Below are 19,689 nucleotides of genomic sequence, written 5' to 3'. Positions count from 1 at the left end.
AGATAAAAAGGTACTTCAGTAACAGGTGCAAGCAATGTTAACTGGAAGTACACTGAGTAGTAAACCCAACTACCTAAAAATCCCCACTTCTGGATCCAGCCCAATTCCTGCATTAAAAAAAAAGTGTCTCAGGTGCATGCTCTTTGGGACAAAAACACCTTTTGTTATGTTTTAAATCAGGATCCACAATATTGGGTACATCAGTTCTATTATATGACTAGCTAAAAACTAATAATACCAAACTAGTCATGTCTTCATCTCTCTACCCCATTTCCATCACAGTGGTTGAGTTTGGACATCACATTAAACCATAGTTTGGTGTGATGAGAATAAGCCTCAGTAAGGAGCAAGCATTGCAAGGGCCAGATAATGCTTGGGTTGGATGACTTCTTAAAACACACACCCACACCCAATTGGGAGCATGGAATCTTCCTGCCCTTGAAGGATCATCTGAGCAGTGTTGAGACAAACACACAGAGGTTTACCTTGTGAACAGCAGCTGCACCATGTCGACCAGAGTGTGCTCTGCAGATTTTCTCAATAACTCTGAAGACAAAAACAAATAACACAGGTGTCATTACTTGGTGTGATATTATCTAGAGGCTTCTCCAAGCAGACTCCCCTCCAAGTGTTGTTTACAAAGGATTACAGCAAATTTATTAAAACCGGCTACAGCCTCAGCTGTGCAGCAAGATGTGCAAAGGTACACTAAGTGGCGCTACAGAGCTGAAACAGCAGGTAAGTGCAAAGAAACACAAGCAAATGAGCAGGAGGTGGTATGCAAACCCCTATTCTTTTTAATAAAGCTCAACTGCACATATTTAGCATATTTTATGCTTGTTTATGTTCCAGCACACACTCTTATTGCAGATAGAACTCTGGTCATTTACTGAAAATCATTACCCATCTGGGACAGTTTGGTATGCGTTCACTTGCATTGAGAACCTACCACTAAGTCTCATCTCAAAGCATATACGGAAGCAAGACTGCATGATTTCACACACTGACTCATTCGTGAGATGAGCTCCAACTGGAGTAAGGAGGAGAGTCCTTAGGACCTGAAAGAAGAACAAATCTACATGAATTATATCTAAGTGACATTCCAACACCACTGTCAGGAAGGGAACTCTTGCAACAACAGAGAATTTTTGAGAACGTCAACTGAAGGAAGAATGGGAGAATATCTCTCTTGCATGTCATTACAATTGGTCTCACTTAAATGAATGAAAGCAAACAACGTCTTGCTGTGTACTGTGATTGAGTTCCATGTCCTTTACCACATCAAGGAAACCTAGTTTTGGCTACAGAAGATCAAAAACTCCTGTCTGAGACTAACTGAGGATTATTTTGCACTGGAAAACCTTTTAGTGCAGGTACATCAAGCATATGTTTAAAAATAAAGTTGACGACTAAAGGAGCAGTGAACTCCCAACCACCGTTTTCTCTCTTCCCCAATCCACCTCCGTGGGACAAGATAAACAGGGCATCAAGCACAAGTCATTCCGCAAATTACCCCTTTGTTCTACATACCTGTAAGATCTTCATCAGGACAACCTCGTCACTTGCAGGGTCTGTGCCCACAAATCGGGCATGTGTGACAGCATCTGCCATGTTCTCCATTCCCTCAGCTGTGCCCTCATGGTTAGAATCTGTATAACAAAGGAGAAATTTTGACAAGGTCACACTAGAGAAAACCTGGGCTCAGAGCAAACTTTCCCACTCTTATTTCCATGGCTTTCCTTTCCCTTCCCTCTGCTTCATCCAAATTCCCTTTTACTCACGTTAGAATTATAGTTCAAGTTCAACAAAAGATAAACTTTAATTGGCAATTGATTGTCCCCAGACATATAATGCTCCATTAGTTAGAATATGATGTTATTTTTAGTTCCCACTTTGGTTGCTTGGTTTTCAAACTATACTAATCCATTTGCAATTTGTATCAAAATTCATGGTACAAAATATCAGTCTTTATTTGCTGCATGTTATGCCACCTTTCATCTAAAAAGATCCCAAGGTAGTTCCTTTTGAAGTACCACTATATATTACTCAATATGTTTTCCATTATTCAGTTGGGATCAGTTTTTAATATTTTTCAAACCTACTGTGTTCCCTCAGCAGCACATGGTTTCTATGCTTCCTCTTGTGGGACACTCACTCAGCTGGGTGAAATTAAGCACCAATTTTAGCTGACATTAGAAAGGAAAACAATTATTCCAGACCCATACCTATCAGTGCATATGAGAGGAACTTATGTACAGATGTCAGGGCCAATCCAGTGATGGGGCCTGTAGTATCTTCCGAACGGATAACTTCCAGAAAAGGTCGAAGAAAGACAATAGGGTCAACTGCTGAAAGCTCTAGAACAAGAAACAAAATCACAACATTATGAAAAAATCTGTATCATCACAAGAAAGCCGCTCCTCCAACACAGGAAGAGCAATGACTCCGCATCTGAGGCTCAAGTCTGGCAAATCCATGTTGCAACACACTGGGTATTTTTATTTATGTAATGTTTCAAAAAAGCTAAGCATTGTACAGAGACATTTTAAAAAGGCAAGTCCCTGGCATATATATTAAAACAAGAGAAGAGGGGAGGGGAGGATGGAATGAAAGTATAGTGAGCTTACAGAACAATATTTTGGTAAACTCCGAGTGAGTTTCAATTGCAAGAGCACTGCTTACATACAATACACTGCTGCAGCATATGGGGGTCAATTCACTAAGAGAAATTGTAACATTTTGATTGAATGCCAGCAACCATATTAGCCATTTTTAAAAATCCAGCAACTACTAGCCACAGTCACCATTAATAATTTACATCAAATACATATGAAGCACCTCTATGAAAGAATGTGTTGAAGACCAATTTGCTTTCCTTCAAACCATATGAAAAAGACTGTCACAGAAGAAATCGACCTTAAGACACACATAATTATCAAAGTGAATAAGGAGCCATACACACTTGCCACACCAAGCACAGTCTCTTCCTAGACCTCGTATCATTCATGTTTATTAAGGCACTAACCTACAGTTTGCCCACACAGCAACCATCAGCTGAGCTATCTGCCATAGTCTGGGTTTTGTTTAACCTCCAGAGTACAACTACTTATTTTTCCCAATAAATAGAAAAACTTAGAAGTCCTTTATTTAATCACCATCAATCTAAAAACAGAATACCACATTTTGGCCCTGATCCAGCTTACACTGCATACAGAATTGGCATATGATCCAAAAAAAGTTATCAGTGATGGCTCATGTACACCTCCTGGTTGAATCTGTTTTTATAATGGCCTACACAGAATCCGTTTTCCTCCAAGATTTCCTATTTATCACTGTCTAGTAACTAAGGCATCACTAAACCACTATGCTGCAGACCACGGGACACAGCAGATTACCGTAGAACTTGAACAAACTATCTTGGTGTCACATCTGAGATTTGCTTTGCTTTTGAGCCTCTATGGTGCTACTTAGATCATCATTGTTAATGCAGAAGAAACAGCAGAAGAGAATAATTTGTAGTTTGAATGTAACAATGTAGTTTTTATACTTTAATTGCAAAACCTTGTAAGCAAATCCACTTCAAGCCTCACCTGTGAAAACTCAATTCCATACAATGTGTAATTTTTAGGTGTTCAGACAGAGATACAAGACTTTTATATATCTTGAGTGTGCCCAAAGCTTGCTCAAAATCATTTAATTGTTTCTGTGTCCATCATCATTGCAACTGCAGTATGAAAGCACACAAATCTTTCTGAACCAGGAATGGATGTAGCCTATGAATGAAGATGGAGCTGGTAGGACACCCTTGGTTATCATAGTCACTTGCAACTTGAGGACCCCCAGGTTTCATGACTATTTCATCAAAGCCAGGAAGACCTTGTGACATACTGAGTGTTCGGATTATCCGTCCCTAACCCCTCTTGAAACCTCCCCACCACCACATGTTACTTGCCAACCAATAATCTCTCCTCTTTGGTTAGTGTATTTAGCAGTTCTTTTGGGAGAACAATTAAGTTCTACTGAATTATCCAATCCATTAATTTTATAATTTGTGTTGAACATTCATATTCAGCTTTTCCATAAGCAATATGCAATGTACACTTGAAACACAATAAATATAAAAAGCAGAAAATACACATAACAAGGATTGCTTTAAGTAACAGAGATTGGAAGGCTGTAATGCAGATAATATTCTGAATCTGTGTGCTACCAGGATTTTTCCAAATGGATACATCTGGAGTCATGTCTGTCATCATCACAGAGACTCTCTTTTGTTGTAATAAGATCTCCCAATAAACTGCAATAGAATCATTCTAGTTAATCCTTGGAGAGCCATGGAGGTGCTGAGAATTCACACAAGTAAATCTGTTTATTGCCCTTTCCCAGTTCACACTGATTTTAAAAAACCTGCTATTCAGAAGCAAAGTAAAGTGCAGAACATATTTGCAACACTTGTGCACCTTAACCAGACTTTATAGGATTGTTCACAGGAAATCTTTTTCCACTGTATTTCAGAGCAACATCTGTACCAGTTACAGCTTCCAAACTGTTTTCAAGGGCAGGTCTACATTAGAGTAATTGATCTGAGAGTTGCATGACCCTGACATGAACGAATTCTCAGCACCTCCAAGGTCCAGTGCTTGTAGCTGTCTATGCAATGAATTTCAACTTGAAATGAAATTACTGCGGCAAAATACAAGCAATCCACCCATGACAATTATGTCTGCCCATGACCAAACACTGGTAGTTATTGATCCAGGATTTGCTATGAATTAAAGCCAAGTTTTCCAAAAATTCTCTTAACATTAGAAAACTGCTCCAGCATCCCAGTCTGGCTAAATGAAACCCAAAGGAATTGCTCTGCACTACACAAACAGGAGAATGATCAGAATCAAGTTTTGATGTGTGTCAATTAAGCACTTATTTTACCTTTTAAACAGAAATTGGCACATGTCAAAAAAGATCAGTTACATTGTAACTATGGAATTCTATTCAGTCACTACCTCCAGGGTGGGATTTTATACCAGAGTTTTCTTTTGGAGGTAACTGATCAAAACTAAGCAAGCAGGCATTTTAAAAGCCCAGGAGAAATCACAAACTTCAACAATACTTTAAGCTCAGTAATTCTCCATAGCTCTTCATGGCTTCCACACTATGAACAATGTCTTCACTGCTAATTCACTGTGTTGTCAAAGGAAAAGCTCTATTATTTTTGAGAGTCAGGAAAAAGAAAAGTTCAGTTTTATTATCAATTAACTATCTTGGCTGTGGCATCTGACTACTTAGCTATTCCTCAAAGGTGTCATGTAAGCCTCCTTGGTATTTCCTGGAAATGAAAAGATAGTATACATATAATTTTAATGAATAATAAAAGTAACTAGAGAGAGAAAAGTATCAAAATACAACCTAGAAAAATCTCTGAACAGTATAGTGAGGTCTAACCACATGTAAGGAAGACTGGCTGCCTTGAATAAGATTAGGTTGGTTATGTATTTCTAAAGTAAAGGACCTTCTATCAGCCTTCATTTTCCATGGTTCTATGGATTCCAATCACATTCAAAATAACCCAAGATTATGGTTCAAACATCCAATTCCTAGAGTCAACAGCTAATTTTAACAAGAGCAGTCCTTTCAGATGAGACCAAAGGCCTTCCAAGTCCAGCACCCTGTTTCTCACACAGACCAACCAGAATGCATTTGAGAAGCCCCAAAACAGGATGTGTGGGCAACGCCCCCTCCCCCGGATCTTCAAGCAGCTAGTATTCAGATGCATGCTGCTTCTGGCCTGGAGACACCGTATAGCCATCATGACTACTAGCCAATGACAGTCTTATCCTCATGAATTTACCTTATTCTCTTTTAAAGACATCTAAGGTGGTGGCCATTGTAATATCTTGGGATGAATTCCATAGTTTAACTATGTGCTGTCTTGAATCTCCCACCATTCAGCTTCACTGAAACTAGGATTGCCTATTTCTAGCTCCAGCTGCTCTGCTGGCTATGGCCCCTTTTGGAGAGAAATAACTTGACCACACAAACGAGTCTGGCACCTTCACTATAGGCTTTTCGCTGAATGTTGACCTCTTTACCCTAGCCATTGATACTGAAATGTGCATTTTCAGGACCCACCCTATTCCTTTGACTGTAATTTGTTTTAACTGTTTTTAATTCTGAATTTTAAATTGTTGAAACCCACCTTGGGACGTCCTGGTGAAGGGCAGGTAATGAGGAGGAGGAGGAATAATACTACAACCCCAGAGAGAAATATTTCTTTGTCCACTTCCCCCACACCATGCATAATTTTATCACATCCCCCCATGCATATCTTTCTTCTAAACTGAAAAGCACCACATATTGTAACTTTTCCCCATTTGAGAGTGGCTCCAGCCCTTAATAATTTTGGTTGCATATTTCTGCACCTTTCCCAACTCTACACTATTCATTCCGAAAGGCCTTCACTCTCAGCGAGGGAGTCGACTGGAGCTTCCAGATACCAAGAGCTATACTACTTAACAGTAAAAGTCACAGCTAAAACTTAGCAGAAGAGGAACATCCACCAAAAATCATTTACTTAGTTCATACAGCAGAAGACCTTTAGGTATCCAAAAAAGCAATTATTTTAGACATCCCATTTTCCTTAGTAGCATCAAACTGCCACTTAGCATTTATATAACGCTCAGAGTGTTTCATATACCCTTCCCAAGCAACTGTAACAGCCACCCTGTATGGGGGAAGGGTTGTAGCCCACTGACAGAGCAAATGGTGTGCATGCACAAGGTCTCAGGTTCAATCCCTGAACAGAGCTGGGAGAGACCCCTGCCTGAAATCACGCAGAGCCACCGTTAGTCAGTGTACAGTGCTGAGCTAGATGGACCATTGGTCTGACTCTCAATAAGGCAGCTTCCTATAGTACTAGGCCAGTATGGCCATTTCCAAATTGTGGGGTGGGGGGAGACAACTGAAGGAGAGCTATTGCCCTCCTCTCAACCTGTTCCAGTTTGTCTGCATCCTTCTTAAAGTGTGGTGCCCAGAACTAGATGCAGTACTGAAGATGAGGCCTAACCAGTTCCAAATAGAGGGGAACTAGTACTTCATGTGATTTGAAAACTATACTTCTGTTAATGCAGCCTAAAATACCATTTGCCTTTTTTCCTGCCACATCGCATTCTTGGCTCATGTCCAGCTTGGGATAAATAAAAATTCCAAGATCCTTCTTGCATGCAGTATTGCTGAGCCAAGTTTCTCCCATCTAATAACTGTGCACTGGGATCCTTTTTCCTAAATGTAAAACTTTGCACTTATCCCTGTTAAATTCCATTCTGTTGTTTTCAGCCCAATGCTCCAGCCTATCAAGATCACCTTGAATTTTGTTTCTGTCCTCCAAGATATTAGCTATCCGTCCCAATGTTGTATCATCTGCAAATCTGATAAGCATTCCAAGCACCTTCTTATCCAAGGCATTGATAAAGTTGAAAAGCCCTGGGCCCAGGACAAAGCCCTGCAGTACCCACTCGTTCCCTAGTTTGAGAAGGAACCATTGATAAGCACTCTTTGAGGACAATTCTGTAGCCAACTGTGGATCCACCTGAGAGTTGTTCCATCCAGCCCACATTCAGCTTGCTTGCTAATCAGAATATCATGGGGCACTTTGTCAAAAGCTTTTCTGAAGTTGAGATATATTATGTTCACAGCATTCCCACAATCTTCCAGGGAGGTTACCCAATCAAAAAATGAGGTAAGATTAGTCTGTCAGGATTTGTTACTGATAAATCCATGTTGGCTTCTACTAATCACTGCATTGTTTTCAAGGTGCTTACAGATTGACGGCTTTATAATCTGCTCCAGAATTTTCCCAGGGATTGATGTCATGCTGATTGGTCTGTAGTTCCCAGGTTTCTCCTTTCTGCCCTTTTTGAAGATAGGGACAACAATGGTCCTCCTCCAGTCATCTGGCACTTCACTCATCCACCACAATTTTGCAAATATAATAGACAGCAGTTCCAAGAGTTCTTTAGCCAGTTCCTTCAATATTCTAGGATGCAGTGCATCAGGCCCTGCATATTTAAACTCATTCAAAGTGATTAGATACCCCTTGACCATTTGTCTATTAATGTGAAGCTGCAATCTTGCCCCTTCAATTTCACATTTCCCAGGAGGGTCATAGACCCTCTTTTGGGAAAAAACTGAGCCAAAGTAGAAATTGAGCACTTCTGCCTTTGCCTTTTCTTTGTCATCTGTTATATCCTTTTGCCATCCTCACTGAGTAGCTGTTCCACCATTTCTTTTCTCTGTCTTTTACTGAGGATGTACCTGAAGAAAGCATTTTTGTTGCTTTTGGCATCTCTCGCTACCCTCAGCTCATAGCGATATATGTTTTTAACATATAATGTGAATTTGTCTCATTTTCTATTCCATCTGTTCATTCTGAACAAGTTATATCCTTCAATTGCTGCATTCTAGTCCTGGGAGTCATCCCACCAAGTTTCAATTATACCTATCAAGCTGTATTTACCCTCCCGTATTAAGAGTTAGAGTTTGTCCTATTTTGTTTCCCATACTCTGGGCATTAGTATACAGACATTGAAGACCATGTGATTTACCGCCTGGTTTCCTTACTACATTTTAATGAAAGCTATTACTGGGCCCCATTAGAGCCATTATTTCAGTTCCTCTTACTATGCATAAGTCTTCGTCAATCATTACCTCCAAGTTTATATCACCCTCCCCATCAGGATTCAGTTTAAAGCCCTCCTGATTAACTTCTCCATGCTGAGGCCAAACACATTCTTCCCACTCCTTGTGAGATGCAACCCATCACTTGCCAGCAGTTCTTCTTCCAGGAAGTGTAGCCCATGGTCTCAAAATCCAAATATCTCACATTGGCACCACCTTCGTAACCAGTCATTCACCCAGAGTATTTTTCTTTCCCTTTCTACTCCTCTTCTAAATACTGAAAGGATGGATGAGAAAACTATCTGGGCCCCAAAGTCCTAGAGTTTCCTTCCCAGAGCTTCAGAGTGTGATGTGATTTCTTCATAGCTCTGCTTGGCAGTATCCTTCGTTCCCACATGGATGAGAAGAAACAGATACACGTCAGTGAGCTTTATGGGTGATGGCGACCCTTCAGTCAAATCTCTAATCCGTCTTCCAGGAAGACAGCATACCTGGCAAGTCCATGGGTCTTCTCGGCATACTTGGGTTGCTTGCTTATGTTACTTGTAACTTTTTTAAACCATTGTACCACAAAACCATGTGCAGATTGCATTTCACAGTCTCTAATTATATTTCTATATTCAATGTTTCTATATGATTTCCATCATATTGTCATCAGGCACTAAATGAGAGCACTCCAATATCTTTCTGAATTCCCCTCTACATGCAAGCTACTAAGCCATGGAATGAATTATAGGCTTATGTACAGTAGGGCCCCACTCATAAGGCAGGTTAGGTTCCTGGTCTGTAATTTCCAGGATCTTCCTAGATTCCTTTTAAAAATGAGTGTTACATTGGCCACTTTCTACTCCTCAGATATGGAGGCTCATCTTAGGGACAAGTTACATGTTTTAGTTAGAAGATCAGTGATTTTACATGTGAGTTCTTAAAGAAGTGTCAGGTGGATGTAATCCAGACCCAGCAATTTGCCAATAAAGATCTAAAACTTTGTCTCTTGCTGCCACTATTTGCCTCAAGGTTATGAACTTGAGAGGAAGCAATTTAAAAAAGCAAAAGCAAAGAAGACCGAAGCAGATGCAGGAGAACACAGTAAGACCCAAACAAGATGTGAAAAATGTGTGTGGTGTAAGCACTTCATCCAATTTTGTGAGGTAAAACCTACTGCCAGAGCAGTTTTCATTGTGCAGCTGACACATAAACAGACCTATAGGGTAGTCTTTCTAGGGCACTGTCTTAAATTGTTGACTATATAACATCCCAAATTTCAGGCAGTTACCACTTTACCATTTTCCTTTGGAAAACAAAAACCACCGGGGGCATAAAATGTCCAAGAAATGCATAGATGTTGCCATTTGGGGTGTATTACTTTCCCGGCCAAAATTAGCAGATTGAGGTAAACACCTCATGGTTTTTTCATAGAAAAATGGTCAGGGATAGGTCAACAAAGAGCAATAGAGTCAAATTTCCCCTCCCACCTTTGCAAGAGCAAACAAGCTTGCAGTCACACAACAAAGCAGTAAACAAACTTGAAATCACATCTCCAATGTCCCACTGTTGCAGAAAAACACATCTTTGGCTCTTGGAAGAAAAAAAATGGCTTCAACAAGCAAAGTAAGTTTTAGTTTCCAAATGGAGGGAATTAAAAAAGCCACAGAAATGTTATGAATACCCCTCCCACCCCCTTTATGACATTCAAAGGAGGGAAACCACTTTCTCTGCCCAGGCTATTCTCCACCTCACACACACACCCATTTTCTGAGAAAGGTTGGGATGGGAAGGGAAGGATGTACGTTGCTAGTCCCAACAGTTGTGTACCGGCAGCACACAGGTACCAATGGCACCAACATCAATCATGTTGAAGAAAAGTAACAAATGTGCTTCCATCCACAGCTGATTCCAGTAATCCCTCATGGGTCACGTGGATAGACGAAGGGCAACATCTGCCTTGGCAAGGGACAAGGGAAACCCAGCTTGGTTACAATGCTGTTACCAAGCTGGTAGAACTATGGTACAGCAGTGGTAGGAAAGTAGTTGTGAACAACTTCTTCACCAACTTTGAGTTGGCCGAACATTTGCTTCAGCAAGATCTTACTTAGGTTTGCACCATTAGAAGGAATAAACCCAACATACCAATGGAAAGGGATTATCTGGATCCATTTCAGTCTGGTTTCAGGCCTGGCTATGGGACAGAGACAGCTTTGGTCGCCTTGGTGGACGACCTTCACAGAGAGCTGGACAGGGGGAGTGTGTCCCTGTTGGTTCTACTGGACCTCTCAGCGGCTTTCGATACCATCGACCATGGTACCGTTCTGGACCGCCTTGCTGGGATGGGACTTGTTTTACAGTGGCTCCATTCCTTTCTGGAGGGACGAACTAAGAAGGTGGTGCTGGGGGACTCCTGTTCGACTCCTTGGTCGTTGACCTATGGGGTCCCTCAGGGTTCAGTTTTGTCCCCCATGTTATTTAACATCTATATGAAACCGCTGGGAGAGGTTGTCCAGGGGTTTGGGGTTCGGTGCCATCAGTATGCGGATGACACCCAACTCTATTTCTCCTTTCCACCTAAAGCCAAGAAAGCTGTCCTGGTCCTGAACCAGTGCCTGGCATCAGTGATGGACTGGATGAGGGCGAACAAACTGAAACTAAATCCAGACAAGATAGAGGTGCTCCTGGTCAGTCGAAGGGCAGATCAGGGAATAGGGATTCAGCCTGTGCTCGATGGGGTTACACTCCCCCTGAAGACACAGGTTCGCAGTTTGGGTGTGTTCCTGGACTCTGCTCTGAACTTGGGAGGCCCAGGTCTTGGCCGTGGCCAGGAGTGCCTTTGCCCATTTAAGACTAGTGCGCCAGCTGCGCCCGTTCCTGGAAATGCCTGATTTGACTATGGTGGTGCATGCCTTAGTTACATCCCGTTTAGACTACTGTAACGCGCTCTACGTGGGGCTGCCTTTGAAGACTGTTCGGAAACTTAAACTGGTACAAAGAGCTGCAGCCAGAGTATTAACAGGGGCTGGTTACAGGGACCATACAACTCCCTTGTTACAACAGCTCCACTGGCTGCCAGTTTGTTTCCGGTCACAATTCAAAGTGCTGTTTTTGACCTTTAAAGCCCTATACGGCCCAGGTCCAGGCTATCTGTCAGACCGTATCTCCCTATACGAGTCTGCCCGGGCCCTGAGATCTTCAGGAGAGGCCCTTCTCTCAGTCCCAACTCCCTCGCAAGTGCGATTGGTCGGGACGCGAGATAGGGCCTTCTCGGTGGCTGCTCCTAGGTTCTGGAACTCCCTTCCTAGGGAGGCATGAATGGCCCCCTCCTTGCCGTCCTTCCGTTGGCAAGTAAAGACTTTTTTATTCCGACAGGCTTTTGGGATAGGTGTTTAGGATTGGGCTTTACAAGACTTGTTTTATTGTTTTATATTATTATCTGTATTATTTTAAATTGTTTTTAGATTTTTAAGTGCCTTTTACGGTTTTAAGCTTGTGCATAGTTTAATTGTATTTTAATTGTATGTTTTTCTATGTTTTTAACTACATGTAGTTTTATTTGTAAGCCGCCCTGAGTTCCAGTTTGAAAAAAGGGCGGGGTAAAAATAAAGTTTCAATTCAATTCAATTCAAAGGCAAGTTCACTCTTTAGTCTTTTGCTTTGATGGTGAACATACACTTGTATTGTACATCCCCCCCCCAAAAAAAAACAGAAAAGGCAAGTCAGAAGCAATATGATAGAAGTGTATAAAATTATGCATGGTGTGGAGAAATTGGATGGAGATTTTTTTTCTCTAAAGAGGCAGTGATGGCCACTAACCTGTATAGCTTTAAAAGAAGATTAAACAAATTCATGGATGATAAGGCTATCAATGGCTACCAGTCATGACGGCTGCACTCTGCCACCATAGTCAGAGACAGTATTCTTCGGAAAACTGGTTGCCAGAAGCTGCAGGAGGGGAGAGTGCTTTTGCACTCAGGTCCTGCTTGTGGGCTTCCCATGGGCATCTGGTTGACCACTGTGAGAACAAGATGCTGGACTAGATGGGCTACTGGCCTGACCCAGCAGGCTCTTCTTATGTTTTTATGGAAATCAGTACTTCACTGTCAATGATACACCACGACATGAGAGTGTCTAGTGAACAGCATAAACCAGACATCAGACATTACAATGCAAGAAGAGGTAGGAGGAATACTCGGGAGCACCTATGCGTGCTAGCATAAAGTGAACAGGTAGCCAGTGGTGCTTTTCTTCAACATGATTGATGTTGCTGCGCCATTGGTACTATGTCCTATGGTTACACAACTATCCAGACTGGAAGTGTACATCTACATCTCTACAGTTTCAAAGGCGCCTGCTGCTGGTTACTCTGGAGAAAGACCTAATTGGCCCAGAGGCAGAGTGAAGGATGCAAGGAGTGCCTGCTCCAAACCCAATCATCGGCATCTGCTCTTGGTTATGGAGCCCAACCGCCACCTCCAGCATCTTCTGAAACAATTGGACACTGCCACTTTTGCAGGAGGGTACAGGATAAGAAAATGGTACAGCAGACGGTGCAAAAGCTGTGGAAAGTTCTGTTGAGAGGTCCACAGCACAGTGGAAATTAAGTGTGTGTGTGGATTGTAAATAGGTTGACACACACTATATAACGTTGTTTGGGGACATTTCTCTAACCTAAGGGCAGTTTTCTTGCAGGGTTTCTTAATAGGGTTAAAATACTTCCCACACAACTGCTAATGTTAGTTCTCAGTTGTAATGAGAAATGAAAGAGAAATTTAAACCAAGAGTAGAGATGTTGAATAATCAACAGGGGAACACACTGACAGATCGAGATGAAATAAAAGAACGCCTCTCCCAATATGAACCTACCCGTACACTCCGCTCAACATCTAAGGCCCTCCTCCGAGTGCCATCGCATCGAGAAGCTCGGAGGGTGGTGACCAGATCTAGGGCCTTTTTGGTGGTGGCCCCCAAATTGTGGAATAGTCTCTCCGATGAGGTGCGCCTGGCGCCGACGCTGCTATTTTTTCGGCATCAGGTGAAAACCTTTTTATACTCCCAGGCATTTTAAAGTGTATTTTAATCTGTTTTTATAGTGTATTTCTAATTGTATTTTACTAGTGTTATATTATGATGTTGTTTGGTTTTTGCTGTTATTTGTTTGTTTTTGGTTTTTGCCTTTTATATTTATTGAAGTTATATATTGAGCTGTTACCTTTTATGTACACCGCCCAGAGAGCCGTTAGGCTTAGGGCGGTATATAAATTAAATTAAATTAAATAAATAAATAAATAAATAAGATGCAAGCAATACACTGAAGAACTCTATAAAAGAGATGACAGGATGACAGATTCATTCATGGAGGAACCGTATGATGAAGAAACAGAAATTTTAGAATGTGAGGTAAAAGCTGCTCTTAAAATACTTGGAAGAAATAAATCACCAGGAATAGATGGCATACCAATAGAATTGCTACAAGCTACTGAGACTGAATCTGTCCAAATTTTGACAAAAATCTGTCAAGAAATATGGAAAACTAAACAATGGCCCACAGACTGGAAGCGTTCAATATACATCACAATTCCAAAGAAAGGGGATCCCAGGGAATGCAGTAATTATCCAACTATTGCCTTAATATCCCATGCAAGTAAAGTAATGCTCAAGATTCTACCACAAAGGCTCTTACCATATATGGAGCGAGAAATGCCAGACGTCCAAGCTGGATTTAGAAAGAGAAGAGGTACCAGAGATCATATTGCAAACATACGTTGGATAATGGACGACTTCCGGGAAGGGTGACTTCGCTTGTGCCTGCTTTTGAGACGGGCTCCCGCCTCAGAAGAAGCTTATTCAGATATAAATCAGTCAGAACATTTTTTTTTTGACTGATGAAATTTCTTCCGGGCAGGGAGAAACGTAGAGATCAACCTCAAAAGCCTGTTTTTGTTGGGAGGACTGGATTTCATTAATTTATGAGAAAAGGTCCAGCCAGCAATGCCGGACGGACTTCCGAACAAGCTCTATCTGATTAATGCGATACGTTTATCTTTTCTTCAAAGAGAAAACGGACTAACAGGCAAGCACCCTTCTTTCTATTATTTTTTTTACTTGGTTTAAATTGTTGCAGCAAAAAGAGATTTGTCAAATGAATCAGCTTTAAAGAACTTCTGGGTGAGCTATAACTCTTCTCTGTTATTCACGAAATTAACAGCTTATCTCTGTTTCTATTGCAAAAAGCTGTCCTGGAAGTGCATTCTAAAGATATAAACAGAAGAGGGATTTCTATTCCGAGGAGAAAAAAATAAAAAATATGAACTTTGGAACATTATATTGTCTGGGACTATTCTCTTTTTGGTCTATTTTATTTTGACGAATCTGCTTCTTCACGACGCCACTAACTGTTTTGATGCTGGGAACTAAATTTGTTTTGTATTCTTGAACACAGAGAGATAAGGCAGGCTGCTCTGTTTATACTGTGATGTCATCAAGCCTGGAATATTAACCCAATTGTTGCTGAAATAAGAAGTGGTTCTTCTTTATTTTTGTTTTGTTTTGTTTTCGTGGTTTTAAAAATGGCAATCAAGAAAGTGGCTGAGAATCTGGAAGTAATTATGTTTCAGAAAATAATGGATGAGATTGAGATAACGAAACAAACCCTGCGACAGGGCAGTAAGGAGCTGAAAATTGAACTGAGCAAAATGACGCAGGAGCTTAAAGAAATAGGGGATCCTGTGAGAAAGGAGAATGAGATCAGAGATGAGAAAAGAAAAAATAAAGGGAAGATACAAGCCCTGGAGATTGGAACAAATGTGGAATTGGAAAAAGATCTGGAGTTTATGGATATTAGAAATAAAATCTACTGTTTGGAATTTAACGTTATCTCTGAAGAAATTAATGAAGATATTAGAGATAAAGTTATCAATGGCTTGGATAATTTTCTGGACTGGAATGACGTGATGGAGCTTGATATAGAGAAAATCTATGGAATTAACTGCAGCCATGTGACAATGGAAAAACTCTCAAGAGATGAGCCAGTGCATTTTGTAAAAAAGAACAGAGATATGACTTTACAACAATATTTCAGCAACTTATTTAGAATCGATGGCAAGAAAATATTTGGGATAGAGGAAATTCCCATCAGACTCTTATTATATGACTATGGCTATGACAGCAAGATTATTATGGAATACTGATAATGGAAGATTGGACACTGAAATTACTGGACTTAACAGGACTACTGAAGATGGAAGATGGAATTAATATGGATAATGGAATAATGGCTATTGAAATTATTGGACTTAACAGATTTGATGAGATGGATTAATCGATATGTTTATTTGGACTATGGTTATGACAATAAGATTATTATTATTATTAACGAGATGGATTAATCGACATGTTTATTTGGAGAAAAATTGATAGATATATTTCTTAAAGAACTGAAACCTCTCTTTGACTTTTTGTGGAAAGAATAAAGTAATGTCTATGAGATTTGATGATTAATTAAGATAACTACTGGAGGAAAGTGATTTTATAATATAATTTAAGAGACAGGATTGTTATATATTGTAGACCTATAACTGATCTGCGACAAATGGGAAGTCAACATTTTATTTTTTTGTTTAATCATTTTTGTTTGTTTTTTGTCTTTGAATGTTTTATGATTTTGTTTTGTTTGTTTTACGGAATTTTGAATAAAAATTCTTGTAAAAAAAAAAACATACATTGGATAATGAAACGGACCAAGGAATTTCGGAAGAAAATCACCCTGTGCTTTATGGATTACAGCAAAGCCTTTGACTGTGTAGATCATGAAAAACTATGGAATGCTTTAAAAGAAATGGGAGTGCCACAGCATCTGATTGTCCTGATGCGCAACCTATATTCTGCACAAGAGGCTACTGTAAGGACAGAATATGGAGAAACCAATTGGTTCCGCATTGGAAAGGGTGTGAGACAGGGGTGTATTTTATCACCCTATTTGTTTAATCTATATGCAGAATATATCATACGGAAAGCAGGATTGGGCCAAGATGAAGGAGGTGTGAAAACTAGAGGGAGAAATATCAATAATTTAAGATATGCAGACGATACCATACTACTAGCAGAAACCAGTAATGATTTGAAACGAATGCTGATGAAAGTTCAAGAGGAAAGCACAAAAGCAGGACTACAGCTGAACGTCAAAAAGATTAAAGTAATGACAACAGAAGATTTATGTAACTTTACACTTGACAATGAGGACATTGAACTTGTCAAGAACTATCAATACTGTGGCACAGTCATTAACCAAAATGGAGACAATAGTCAAGAAATCAGAAGAAGGCTAGGACTGGGGAGGGCATCTATGAGAGAACTAGAAAAGGTCCTCAAATGCAAAGATGTATCACTGAACACTAAAGTCAGGATAATTCAGACCATGGTATTCCCGACCTCTATGTATGGATGTGAGAGTTGGACAGTGAAAAAAGGTGATAAGAGAAAAATCAACTCATTTGAAATGTGGTGTTGGAGGAGAGCTTTGAGAAGACATGATTCACTAGAAAAGACAATAATGCTGGGGAAAACAGAAGGGAGTAGAAGAAGAGGAAGGCCAAACAAGAGATGGATTGATTCCATCAAGGAAGCCACAGACCTGAACTTACAAGATCTGAACAGGGTGGTTCATGACAGATGCTCTTGGAGGTCGCTGATTCATAGGGTCGCCATAAGTCGTAGTCGACTTGGAGGCACATAACAACAACAAACTGTTATTCCCCCCCCCATGGCTTCCCCTCTTCCAATAATAGCATGAGGTGGGTTTTCTGTCAATATTGTTGCTGGGAGAGAAAGGTTCAACCTTCCCTCCCTTGTGCTGGGGTCCCACATACACCTCATGTGCATCTATTATTTAAAAAAACCTCACCCTGAGATACTTTTAAGTGATGCATTGAGTGTCGCATGTAGTTAGTCCCTCAGAGTACTTCCACAGCTCAGCACATTTATCAGGGAATACACTTATCTGATGTGGGGAAACAGCTGCCACCAACATCACAACTGCCAAAATGTCTGGACCTCTAATGATAGAAATGCTTAAAGGAGAGAACTCATTTAAAGAGAGTTAAAAACAAATATTACAATATGGTGTCTTTTGTTACCAATTTGTACCCTTTGAAGATAATGGTCTCCTTCAGTGATAAACATGATTGTCTCCTTAGCTTGACTCTTTAAAATAGCCTTTAAAGTAAGGCTACTTTCTCACATGCCACTTTCATGGCTATATCTCATTTTGTTTCACATGTGGAGTGCTGCTGAAGGGCTTTGTCATTCCTTGGAATGTGTCCCTGATTTTAGTGATAGAACCCAGCAGGTGAAATAACTGTGAAGGGCGGCTGCCTTTTCTCTATGACTCTCTCAGTCAGTTGTGTTTTCTACTGAACTAGTGTGAAATTAAGTCATGGCTGCCACATATGTTTAAACTTTTAGGGAAATGCACCTCATATAGGATTAACGCTTTCCTGTCTTCTGAATCTGCTCTCTATATGGTTTGTTGAAGATCAAGGTAAATGCAACCCACTGACAGTACCTTAAGTTTTCCATTTATAAGCACCAAGCGGGGGGGGGAGTTAATGGAATGAAAAGGGGGGCATTGCTAAAGGAGGATTTTTTCCTCCTTCCCCTCTTCCCTTTTTACCATCCCTCCCACCCATGCTTCTCAGCTAGGCACACCAAGGAAGCACACAGCTTGAGCAGAGAGGCTGCAACAGGTCTCTCTAGACAGCTTTCCTCTAGAGCTGGGTGTGCATAATGACCCAGGCAGCAGCTGCAACCTAGAAATATGGTATTCTCCTGTTGCTGTTGTGAGCCAGGCAGAAGGGAGGGGGCTGGTTGAAGACAAGTCAGAAGATGAGGGCTTGGACTGGGAGCTCGAGGTGGGAGAGGACAGCAGGGTGAAATTGCAGGATGCCCCAATCCCCGTCTCAGCCAGTACAGTTCCCCTTGCTCCCAATTTCCCTGTGAAATCACCACCTAGCTCATCAGACACTCCCCAGTGGGACACGCCCCCACCGCCCGCCTCTGAGACACAACCGGGCACATCAGACATTTTCCCACCCAGCACTGCCCAGTTTCCCACACCCAAACTGACTGTTAGAAGCCCTCCTCCGTCAGAGGGGGAGCCGGAGATCAAACCACCTTTGCCGCACGTACGGAAGCGCCAGAGGCGGGAAGTTCAACAGTTGAGAAGGAGCCTCCTTGTGCGCATACAATCCAAGCCTACGTAGGCTGACTCGGGGGGAGCCCTGTGGCTGAGTCAATGTCTTAGTGCCGCGTTAGCATGCTTGGTCAGTGTAAGCTTAGGGCCAAAGTTCCTAGCAAGCTTAGTTAGGTTAATGAGGCACACTGCTTTTGATGTATCCATAACTTTAATAAAAAGAGGAAAAACCACAGACATGTCTGCGACTGAGTCTTTCGACGATGGGCAAGACAGTCGCTTAGTGACTCCAGGGATTCACTGAGCAAGAGAAAGCAGCATGACCATGTTAGAGAACCACACTCACTTGGCCTCAGCTAGCACAATCCCCATCCCAGTCTTTTATTGCATGTGTTTGATTAGCAAGAGTTTGGATCACATTTAAAGTCCAGAAGGAAGATAGAGAACACTCAAGGAGTTTTCCGTATAATGAGTGTTGAATGTAATAAGCCAAAATAAACTTCAGCCCTTGAAGATAGTTTCTACCATCCTGAGGAAATGGCATATGTCCTTTCTGTGTCCTGTGAGTCATCATAGCTGTATCCTGACATTATTAGGACACCCAAGCACCAGTGCATAAGTATTACTTCTTTAACAATACATAAAAACTATCTCAATGCAAAATAGAAAGCTAAAGTTGTTTATTGCTTGGTTAAAACAAACAAATCCCAAACATTTTGCTGTTGAAGAACTTTGCCATATGGGCTCTCTTTTAGCGACTGCAGTACCCCTAAGCATTGCTGGAACTATCCTCTAAGAGAAAGTATCAAATCAAAGAAACTTCCCACCTCCCTTTTTTG

The 19,689-nt window shown here is 41.0% G+C and overlaps 1 protein-coding gene across 6 annotated transcripts in view; it reads right to left on the bottom strand.

Annotated features, from left to right (window-relative positions):
- The window catches only part of GBF1 (golgi brefeldin A resistant guanine nucleotide exchange factor 1), a 223,404-nt gene that overhangs the window by 132,002 nt on the left and 71,713 nt on the right, over nucleotides 1-19,689 (bottom strand). For all 6 annotated transcript variants that reach the window (XM_061634634.1, XM_061634629.1, XM_061634630.1 and 3 more), the window contains 4 exons: nucleotides 2,226-2,357; nucleotides 1,531-1,649; nucleotides 950-1,058; nucleotides 486-546 (listed from right to left, as the gene is read on the bottom strand). In XM_061634634.1, coding sequence (XP_061490618.1) covers nucleotides 486-546; nucleotides 950-1,058; nucleotides 1,531-1,649; nucleotides 2,226-2,357 — 421 coding nt within the window. The remainder of the gene's footprint in view (nucleotides 1-485; nucleotides 547-949; nucleotides 1,059-1,530; nucleotides 1,650-2,225; nucleotides 2,358-19,689) is intronic.

The sequence above is a fragment of the Rhineura floridana genome, chromosome 7, assembly GCF_030035675.1.
Source record: "Rhineura floridana isolate rRhiFlo1 chromosome 7, rRhiFlo1.hap2, whole genome shotgun sequence".
Taxonomy (NCBI): Eukaryota; Metazoa; Chordata; class Lepidosauria; order Squamata; family Rhineuridae; genus Rhineura; species Rhineura floridana.
This window is presented reverse-complemented; position numbering and strand designations above follow the sequence as displayed.